Raw genomic sequence first — 11,439 nt, 5'->3', positions numbered from 1 at the left:
TCTCGACGATCATTTCCAACACTGGCAACCGAAGTGACTCGTGCACTCATAGGGGGTCGATCACGATCTCGTCTAGAGAAACCCAAAGTGTCTCTAGATCGGCCCAAATCATCTCTAAATTTCTTTGATGATTGTTGAAAGGGCCGCCCCAAAGACCTCTTACGAAACTCCTTTGCTCCCATATCAGCTTTTCTTTTCTCCATACTGAGCTCCTCGGCTTTGCAAGCTCGCTCGACAAGTACCACAAATTCTCAGATTTCCAAAATGCCAACATACAGCTTTATATCATCATTCAGTCCATCCTCGAAACATTTACACATTACGGCTTCTGAAGAAATGCATTCTCGAGCGTACCGGCTAAGCCTTACAAACTTTCATTCATAGTCGGTAACCGACATGGAACCTTGTTTAAGTTCAAGAAATTCCTTCCGTTTTTGATCCATGAATCTCTGACTGATATACTTTTTCCGAAACTCAGTTTGGAAAAACTCCCAAGTTACTTGATCTTTGGGCACAACAGAAGTCAACGTATTCCACCAATAGTAGGCAAAATCACGTAGCAAGGAGATAGTACACTTTAGGCACTCATCGGGTGTGCAAGATAGCTCATCGAGTACCCGAATAGTGTTGTCCAACCAAAATTCAGCTTGCTCGGCATCATCGCTGTCCGTAGCTTTAAATTCAGTAGCCCCGTGTTTTCAGATTCTGTCAACTGGGGGCTTATTTGACCTTATTTGGTCTGTTGTCAGAGGTATTGTAGGTGCGGGGGTGGTATTAGTCGGGAATGGAGGTTGTGGAACAGCCGTATTAGCTCGAATGTATTGGTTGAACCAATCATTCATCACGCTATAAAAAGCTTGCCTAGCCTCATCATTCGGATTGCTAGCAATAGGTTGAGAGTCCGCCGGCGTTGTCCCTTGTGCGGGAGCAGGTGCTACACTCTCAAGATCATCAGCTACCGCTCGGTCGGGATCAGGATCCATTACTATAAATAAACACATTTGCAAATGTCAGAAATCACCACACTATCAAATAATCACAAAATGACATGTATAGCTAGACCCAAACGTATTACGGTAGTCCTAGAATTGACGAAACCGTAGCTCTGATACCAATAAAATTGTAACACCCTGTACCCGAGACCGTTTCCGGGGTCGGACACGAGGGGTTAACAGACTTAATTCACTTATTTTCACAGTCCATTTTAAAAATTTTCAGACTAGCTGGCTAACTGCGTCACTGTCACCTTAAAAATCATATCTTGAGTTCCAAAACTCAAAAATCAGTTTCGTAAATTTTCCCTGAAACTAGACTTATATATCCATCTACAAATATTTTTATACAATTTTTGGTTAGGCCAATCAGTACAGTTTATTAGTTAAAGTCTCCCCTATTATAGGGTTCGACTACTCTGACCTTCATGCATTGGGACTTACATAACTCCTTGTACAGGGCTTCAATACTTATGCCGTTTGTTTCTAAAGAAACTAGACTGGAAAAGGAATCTGTACATATAGGGAATGACTTCTAATTATCTCTGGTTAATTTATAGTGAATTTCCAAAGTCGGATCAGGGGATCCAGAAATCGTTCTGGCCCTGTTCCATGAAAAATTAAATATCTCTTAAAATACGACTCATATGACCGTTTCGTTTCTTCCATATGAAAGTAGATTCATCAAGGTTCGATTTCATAATTTAGTCACTATTTAATTCCATTCCTACTATTTTTAGTGATTTTTAAAATTCACACCACTGCTGCTGTCAGCATCTGCCTTTAACCTAGACTTTACCTATTACATAGTTTCCATGATTCACCCAACCCTTTAGCATATATAGCACAAAGTATGATCGTGATTAACCATTCCAATGGCCAATCATTTCAAAGCATATCCACACCTCTCAATAACCATATACATACAAAATGATTATAACATTATGCTCAAAATATATATAAGCCATTTTCGCATGGCTATCCAAATTCGTACAATACCGAAAGGTACATGACCAACATCAAAAAGGGTAGTCCTATACATGCCATTTCAGGGTTCAACCAAAAGTGTACCAAAGGGGCTTTGATAGTGTGGACGACTTCAACTTCGACAATCCCGAGTCCAATAGCTGACGAACCAAAATCTATAAAACAGAGATTCAAAGAACGGAGTAAGCATTTAATGCTTAGTAAGTTTTGAGCAATAAAATTAGGCACAACTGAAGTATAGCATTCATATAACTAAACGGATAATTTCATATACACATATTCTCAAAAATCAGTCCTACTTCACATTTCCAACCCTTATATTCATACATAAGGGATCAACTTAAGCAAAGGCCCGAAAGCTCACTAATCGACTGAGCGGATAATATTTAAACGAAATCACTACTCCAATGCATATACGAAACGTACCTTATCGTTGGGATTTTACGAGCGTATTAATTGAAATTATTACAGCAAGATCGCTCATTCCCAAACCAAGTACCTTCGGGGTTTAGCCGGATATAGCTACTCGCTCAAATGCCTTCGGGACTTAGCCCGGTTATAGTAACTCGCACAATTGCCTTCGGGACTTAGCCCGGTTATAGTAACTCGTACAATTGCCTTCGGGACTTGGCCAGGTTATAGTAACTCGCACAAATGCCTTCGGGACTTGGCCCGGTTATAGTAACTCGCACGAATGCCTTCGGGGTTAGCCCGGTTATCAATCCGAATATCCATGCACATATCAATAAATCATGACACATCAATATTTCATTTTCGCAACTAGAATTCAAACACAAGTCACTTATCAAGCATTATCATTTTCAGCTCAAAAGCTACATACAAAGGGCATGATTTTGATTTGCTTATAACATAAACTAATCGAATCATAATCTAAGTTTCATTACTCGAAAACTTACCTCGGATGTTGTCGAACGATTTCGACGGCTATTCGATCACTTTTTCCTTTCCCTTGTCCAACTTTGGTCCTCTAAGCTCTTGAGCTAATTCAAGCAAATTTAACTTATTAAAGTCTCATTATGCTAGCTTATGGCCGAATATGACAAGGAGTTGATAGGTCATATGGCCACCTTTAACTCAAATACAAAGTGGTCATACGCATTTTTAATCACATTGAGCAATTTAATACAATTAATCTAACATTTCCTCATGTGCAACTTCATGACCAAATACACACATCACTAACCTAATATCAATTAACTAAGCACTTTAACAAATTCTCCTTGAGCCGATTATCTAAGTCAAGATAAAAGCATCAATATGCTTTCCCCTAACCGAATACATGCAACACCAATCTATCTCATGTGGCCGAATATGCATGTCTATGTTGAGGCCAATTATATGCTTAATACTTCCTACAAATATGGTTACTTGTATTAATTACATACCATTTTGTTTCAAGTTCAAAACTCGGCTAATACACATATGTACACTAGTAATCAAATACTAATATTTGCACTTCACCTTAATACCATTTCTCAAGCAAATAACATGAACAACAACCATATTTCCTACTATGGCCGAATGCATCAAGACACCATACCATTTCAATTTTGGTCATGGGTTAAACAAAGAACCTAATGTCTATCTCAAAAGAATGCTAAAAAGAGAATCCAAGAGGCATCAATCCACCATCACATGTATCATTATAAAGCTTCACATTTAGCATGCAAATGACATCAACACAAATCCACCTTAGCCGAACTTGACTCATCTTCATGCATCATCACCAACATCAAACACCAACCAAGAAGACAACACCCATGGCCGAATATCATCTCCATCACATAGCAAAGATTTAAACCATGGGCTAGGTAGAACTCAAGCTAACAACTAAAACATGCATGCATCTCATGGAACATCATCGAACATACCTTAGCCTAGTGAACCACCATAGCCGATTTTCTCCAAGCTCTTTTTCCTCTCTTTCTTTCTTCTATTCGGCCAAGTTCACAACATGAGAACTTTTTTTTCTTTTCTTTTTTCTTCATCATTTTCCTTTTCATTATTTTATTACCATGCTCCTTATTTTATCATTTCTAACATAAACCATTAACACAACATGTTTATGACATGTTTTACCCATCACACTTTGTCCACCCTTATTGTCATGGCCGGCCACTAGTAATTAAATGGGGGAAATTGACATGCAAGTCCACCCCTTTGATTACATGCACTAATAGGCCACTTACATTTGCCTAGCACATTTCTAAATTTTCTCACATAAGTCCTATTAACTAAATTCACATGCAATTAACTAAATCGAAGCTTAAATCTTTCACACATTCATATTCACATATTTTAGACAATAGTTATCACATTCAAATAATTTGGTGGCTCAGTTTAGGGGTCTCGAAACCGCTTTCCGACTAGGGTCACTTTAGGGCTGTCACAGGCGTGTCCCTGCCGAGCCCAAGTTTAGTCCAATTTTGGAAAAGGCCAATTTTGAGGGCTCTTAGGCATTCCAAAGCCTATTTAAACACCTGATGAGGCACTTAAAGGGGCGATGCAGAGGAGGAAGGAAGGAATTACTCAAGGGAAGCCTATTGATCCATCTTAGAAGTCAGATTTATCATCAAGACTGAAGATCTCCCTTCAAGTTCCTTCAGGAGTTTTGGGTTTTCTTATATTTTGTTATCTTTATGCTTTTGAGATGTTTTCTTTCATAAGTATAAACTAAACCCCCTAAATACCTAAGGGGAATGAAACCTAAGATGGATCTTGTTATTATTATCTAAATTGTATGATAAATATTTGACTTGTTCTTAATTATGTGTTCTTAATCCTTGTTTTGATATTCCAGGATATTGATTCAAGTTAAGCTCTTATTCAGAGAAGGAATAGACCTTGTCTAAGAGTAAATTTGTCATAATTAAGCGGATTTGATTGCACGCCTAGAGATAGGGTGACAAAATTTTGCCGGATTAAGGTGAAACCTAATAAGGGAATCCATAGATCAAGTTAATGCAATTTTAGGGTGTTAATTAGAAAGAGATTTCAATTATTCAACCTAGGGTCAGGCATTATTAGTCTCGAGAGAGATAATAATATAACTTAGGGATTTCTACAGATCAAGTCAAATGAATAAATTCTCTAATTCAGAGTCATATAACAAGTGAAGTCTACATGGATTTTTCCTTAGGTATTGTCTCAATCAATCGAATTTTCCCAAAAGTATTTCCCAAGTTTTGTTTCTGTGCATTCTTAGTTAGTAATTAGTTTAGATAGCCAAACCTCTTAATTTTTAGGTTAGATAATAAAAAGGAAGTAAATACTAGTACTCGTAGTTCCTTTGGGTTCGACAATCTAGTTTTGCTGAACTATACTACTGTTCGATAGGTACACTTGCCTTAATCGTGATAATAAGTTAGTCTCAAGAATGATTCATTTATAAATCTTTAAAACCTGTTACGAATATCACATAATCATAACCCAAAATGAAGTCCAATAGCAAATAAAAGAAAACAAAAGCTGTAGTGTGGCCATCACCGAGTTCCTGGCAGCATCGACTCGCCTAAGGATTACCTGCACAATTAAGCGAAAAAAGGGTGAGTATGAAACTTAGTATGTAATCCTTATTTAATGAACAGTCAAACATACAATATTTGAACAGTCTAGCCTTAAGCCCATATCCACAATAGTATCAGTGGGGGCATTAGCCCATTACAGTAGTAGTAACAGTGTGGGCCTTAGCCCAATTTAGTACAGTATCAATAATGCATAAAGAGGTCCTACCTAACCATCCTTTACACTCCACTCCGTCCAGCCCTACACTCCATGTGGGGATTAAATCAACCCACCAATCCCTACACTCCAGAATAAAGTACCAATTTTGGCACTAGCAGTATTTGCAACAGAGCTGCCAATAATAGGCTTATAGCCTTACAGTACACTTCCTCCAATAAAAAATATATATCCCACCCCATGCAAAGTAACATAGTATTAATGTACATACAATAAGAATGGCATGCTCAAATAGTCATACATCACATAGGGGTATTTTGGTCATTTACCTCATAGGGGTAAAACAGTCATTTTGCAAGTTAGGGTTTAGGTACACTTACTGACCCAACAGTAGGTCCACAATTGTCTCGTGCGATCCATGTAACCTTTTACAGTTAAACAGCACAAATAGGCCCAAACCCACTATACGGCTTATGTGGGCCCACACGTCGTGTGGCCCATTGAGCCCAAATAATGGCCCTGGTCGTGTACACAACGCAGGCAGCCCAATAGTTCCCACACATCCGTGCGATATACCCGTGCAGGCCAACGAGCTCGTGGGGCCCACATGACCCATTTCAGCCCAACGTGGCCCAAAGCGACCCACACTCACGAGATTGCTTGGGTGGTCTCTATAGTCATATGCTCGCATTTATGCATCTAGACGACCACACGGGTGGTCGCACACTCATGTGATAACGGTGGTAACCGTTTTTCAGCTTTTTTCGTTCAATGATGGAAGTAGTGTGATTATACACCTTTTTTACGATGAGTGAGACAATCTCCACAATGCCAACCTAGAACCAAATACAATTCAACATTAGTCCTTAATTGGTAAAGTTACCATCCTTCCATAGCACCGAATTCTCAGCAATGGTAACGGTTGCTTACCTAGAATAGCAAACTGCCACACTCCTTAATCACTGATCGAAGTTGGCTTCCAACCTTGGCAAAATCTATAAAGCATCACCACCTTGTTAGTTAAAATTGTGAATGAAAAGATTAGGACCAAAAAAACAACGACTTACCACTACCATGAAATATTCGACTTGTAAAGACATACTCTCAGATTGAGTTCCACGAAGGATAGGTACACTCCTGACAGAATGGGGAATAGAAGATAGTATTAGAAAGGTAGCTTATGTCTACAAAGAGAGAAAAGGGGGTCAGTTCCATACCCAAGTGCAGAAAGGTTCGGCTCCCAACAACAAGGTACAAATGGCTAACAATGAAAATTGAATGGGTTGAGAGGGAGAGGAGAAATGATATTCAGCCAAACCTAAAGAAGAGGAAGAGAGAGCTGATGAGGGTCCGTGAATGTAGAGGAGAAGAAAAAGAAAAGCCAAAACTCAGTTGAAACCAAAAAGATGTTGTAGGCCAACTGAAAGATGAGAAAAAAGAAAGGTTCGGCCAAGTTATGGAGCAAAGAAGAGTGGTACACTTGAAGAGCCACCCAAGTAGTCAAAACGTAGTTGATCACAGGTCACACCGCAAAATCGAGAAATGCGAAATAAGAAAAGAAAGGCAAAAAAAGTAGGACTAACGCAGTTGAGAGCAAAAAAATCCCAAAAAGAATTTGGCACCAAGCTCCCCATCAATCTTATGACCGAATGGCTTAGGAGAGTCCATATTCGGCACCACTACTACCTCACCTTCCCACTTCCTTGATTCTCTCCTAATTTCCCTCTTCCAAATTCAAATCGATAACTCCCTCATCAAATCCCACAAATCTCAACAACTCCACCATTAGAGTTTTGGTCCACCTCAACCACCTTCCATGCGAGAGCAGCAAAATATTATCCCTTTTTACACAAATAGTAGCTCGAACCCAGAACCCCAAGACTCACCCCACACGCCTCTTGCCATTTGACTAGCAAGCTTTTCATGTAGCACAACACCCCAATTAATTTAAGAGTCTAATAGTAGTAAACAAGGGTTTATTCCATAAGAAGCCAAAATTTTACTAAGGCCGAAGTTTGAACCCAGGTCTTTTCACACTACTCAAGACCCTTAACCACCACAGGAAGTAAGCCGAGAAGCACCAAAACATGCAATTAAATAACTAAAAATTTAGGGCATTACAGAATGCTACAGTAGCTTTTATGGATCTAATGAACCGAATATTCCAACCCTATCTGGATCAATTTGTAATGGTATTTATTGACGACATACTGATGTATTCGAAGATCGAGGATGAGCATGATGTACACCTCATAGTGGTTCTATAGATTCTGTGAGAGAAATAATTGTGCGCCAAGTTCAGTAAATGTGAGTTTTGGTTACGATAAGTAACATTACTGGGCCACGTGGTTACTACTAAGGGGATTAGGGTCGATCCTCGAAAGATTGAGGCAGTATTGGAATGGAAGCAACCTAAGACTGTATCGTAGATTTGTAGTTTTCTAGGATTGGCAGGATATTATCGACGATTTGTAGAAGGGTTTTCACTAATTTTCGCGCCCTTGACTAAGCTGCTACGTAAGGGTGTACCGTTTAACCAGACTATTTCGTAGTAAGAGAGCTTTGAGAAGCTCAAGACTGTACTGACTGAAGCCCTTGTCTTGATACAGCTAGAGTTTGGAAAAGAGTTTACTGTGTACAGTGATGCATCACATGTCGATTTAGGATGTGTGTTGATGCAAGAGGGCAAGGTAGTAGCGTACGCATCTCGACAGCATAAGTCTCATGAGACGAATTATCTCACGCAGGACTTGGAGATGGCTGTAGTGGTATTCGCACTAAAAATCTGGAGGCATTACTTGTATGGTGAGAAGTGTATCATTTACATTGATCACAAGAGCCTCAAGTACCTCCTCACTCAGAAGGAGCTAAATCTTAGGCAGTGTAGATGGATTGATCTGCTTAAGAACTATGACTGTACGATTGAATACCACCTTGGTAAGGCTAATATGGTGGTCAACGCACTGAGCCGTAGGGCTGTGACTAAACTTAGGGCGATGTTTGCTCGCCTCAGTTTATTTGATGATGGTAGTCCGTTGGCCGAGCTTCAGGTTAAACCAACGTGGGTTGAGTAGATTAAGGGTAAACAGTTAGGGGATGAACCTTTGAGTCTTCACTTCCGACAGGTTGAGAGTGATGATAATGTAGATTTTGGACTGAATAGCGAAGGGGTGCTCTGTTTCCGTAGGAGAATTTGTGTTCTAAAGGATACTGATTTGAGGCAGTCCATATTGCGAGAGGCATATAGTAGCCCTTATACTATACATTCTGGCGGAAATAAGATGTACCACGACTTTCATGAGTCATACTGATGGCTAGGTCTTAAACAAGAGGTTACTGAATTTATGGCTAAGTGTCTGACTTGCCAGCAGGTTAAGGTTGAGCATTAGTTACCCTCAAGTTTGTTACAGCCAATCAATATTCTGTTTTGGAAATGGAAGAAAGTGACTATGGAATTCATCAGTGGGTTACCCCTCACACCTACTAAGAAGGATTATGTGTAGGTCATCGTAGATTAATTGACCAAGTCAGCCCACTTCATACCAATTCGTACTGATAACTCTCTGCAGAAACTGGCTAAACTATATGTGTTTGAGATAGTGAGATTGCATGGGTTACCAATTTCAATAATATCTGATAGGGATCCTCGCTTCACTTCTCAGTTCTGGAAGGAGCTACATGAAGGTTTGGGTAAAAGATTGGACTTCAGTACTGCGTTCGATCCTCAGACGGACGGTCAGTCCGAGAGGGTGATTCAGATACTAGAGGACATGTTAAGGAGTTGCGTAATTGATTTCCAAAGTAGCTGAGAGGATTATTTGTCGTTAGCAGAATTTACTTATAAGAAAAATTATCAGTCAAGCATTCAAATGGCACCTTACGAGGCATTATACGATCGTAGGTGTCGAACGCCTTCATGTTGGAATAAGTTGGGGGAGCAGCGTGTTCAGGGCCCAGAACTAGTTTTTGATACTGAAGAAAAAGTTAGATTGATTTGGGACTGGCTGAAAGTGGCATCAGACAGACAGAAGTCCTATGTGGATCTAAAGCATCGAGAGATTGAGTATTTTGTGGGGGACTTTGTCTTTCTTAAGGTCTCACCATGGAAGGAAGTACTGAGGTTTGGTCGTAAGGGCAAGTTGAGCCCTAGTTTTATTGGGCTTTACTGCATACTGAAATGTGTGGACCGGTTGCCTATCAATTGGAGTTACCTCCAGAGTTAGATCAGATTCACGACCTGTTCCACGTATCTATGTTAAGGCACTACCGCTCTGATCCTACACATGTTGTTCCTGTTGAGGAGATCGATGTTAGGCCAGATCTGACCTTTGAGGAGGAGCCAGTTTAGGTATTGGACTGCAATGTTAAAGTTCTTAGAAGAAAGTCCATCCTACTGGTTAAAGTTCTTTGGCGTAATCATAGTTTTGAGGAGGCCACGTGGGAGCTCGAGGGTGCAATGCGACAGCAATATATTTATCTGTTCTGATCAGGTGAAATTTTGAGGCTGAAAGTTTCTTTAAAGAGGGTAGAGTTGTAACGCCCCAAAATCCTTTATAATTATTTCTGTATGTTGTTGTTACAAATAATAGTCTGCCTTAGTGGTTATGTGTTCTGGGTGTGTGTGAGAAGTCTCAAGTTCAAGCCTTAGCTTGGGAAAAATTTTACTTTTAATTGAAGGTATCGCTATCTTTAATTAATAGGCTTATAAATAAATGTTGGTGAAATATGTCAGAATGTGTCTACTGGTTTAGGGGATGAGTGGCGTGTTATTGTTTCTTAAGGTCTGAAGTTCGAATCCTTGCATGCACGAAGGGATTAAATTTTGGCAGAAATGGACAGGTAGAGTTTGTGTTTCATTAAAAGTCTGAGTAGTGGGAAGGCTGGAGTGATTTTAAGGGGAAATTATGGGATGTGCGAAGTTATCCTGATTTGGGGGATGTTGAATTCGCTTCTCTCTCTCTTTGTTTCAAAATTTTAGTTCCTGATCATTCCTTAACGTTATTTGGTTTTGTTTGATTAACGAATTATGTAGTTGATTAAATGACATTTTGGTTGAATTTAGGTTTTGGTGTACCAGGAGTGTGGGTTAAATTCTAATCAATTCAAGTGTCTAAATACAACCCCAAAAGTAGAATTCCGCAAAAAGCCAAAATTGGTGATTGTCGATGCCACACGGGCAAGTGGCCGCCGTGTGGTAAGTTGTGTGATCAAACAAGAGCGTGTGATCGATGAGGCTGGTCATGTGTGATTCATGGGGGCCCAACGTGGGTGAACCACAAGGGAATGCGAGAATATTGGGCCAGGCCATGTGATTCACACGGCCAAGGCCATTTTTGGCCGTGTGGGCCACATGGGCGTGTGGGCCCACATAGGCATGGAACATGGGTATGTGGACCCATTTTCACTTTTTGGCTATTAAGGTTTCACAGGTCACCCGAGTCGTTTGTGGACCTACTGTAGGGTCAGTAAGCTTTACCTAGATCTTTAACTAACTGTGTGACTGTATACTAAGCATAATATTTATACTGTTCTGATTATATGCATGTTTCCATGAGATGGCATGTCATGATTGTATGATGCATTGCATGGGATTGGGATAATATGATTAGAGGAAGTGTACTATACTAGCAGCTCCGCTGCAAATCACTGATGGCTCTAAGCCTATTATACTGGCAGCTCTGCTACAAATACTGTTTAGTGCCGCGATCGGTGCTAATTTGTAAGTGTAGGATGGGTGGGAAATTTATTCCCCATAAGA

The 11,439-nt window shown here is 40.0% G+C and overlaps 1 protein-coding gene across 1 annotated transcript; it reads left to right on the top strand.

Annotated features, from left to right (window-relative positions):
• Positions 1 to 8,629: 8,629 nt before the first annotated feature.
• Positions 8,630 to 10,029, top strand: LOC107958947 (uncharacterized). The gene is made up of 5 exons (XM_016894872.1): positions 8,630 to 8,731; positions 8,807 to 8,964; positions 9,322 to 9,466; positions 9,539 to 9,775; positions 9,889 to 10,029. The coding sequence occupies exons 1-5, from the start codon at positions 8,630 to 8,632 to the stop codon at positions 10,027 to 10,029; spliced, it is 783 nt and encodes a 260-aa protein (XP_016750361.1).
• Positions 10,030 to 11,439: the final 1,410 nt, after the last annotated feature.

The sequence above is a fragment of the Gossypium hirsutum genome, chromosome A11 (assembly GCF_007990345.1).
Source record: "Gossypium hirsutum isolate 1008001.06 chromosome A11, Gossypium_hirsutum_v2.1, whole genome shotgun sequence".
In the NCBI taxonomy this organism is placed as follows: Eukaryota; Viridiplantae; Streptophyta; class Magnoliopsida; order Malvales; family Malvaceae; genus Gossypium; species Gossypium hirsutum.
Note: the sequence above shows the minus strand (reverse complement) of the source record. Positions and strands in the feature narration are given on the sequence as shown.

Excerpts from the sequence above, each read along its gene's own strand:
- LOC107958947 (XM_016894872.1), top strand. The coding sequence starts at position 8,630 with ATGGTGGTCAACGCACTGAGCCGTAGGGCTGTGACTAAACTTAGGGCG. Across the intron at positions 8,732-8,806 it reads GTCCGTTGGCCGAGCTTCAG|GTTGAGAGTGATGATAATGT; the intron begins GTTAAACCAACG and ends CACTTCCGACAG. Across the intron at positions 9,776-9,888 it reads GGGACTTTGTCTTTCTTAAG|TTACCTCCAGAGTTAGATCA; the intron begins GTCTCACCATGG and ends TATCAATTGGAG.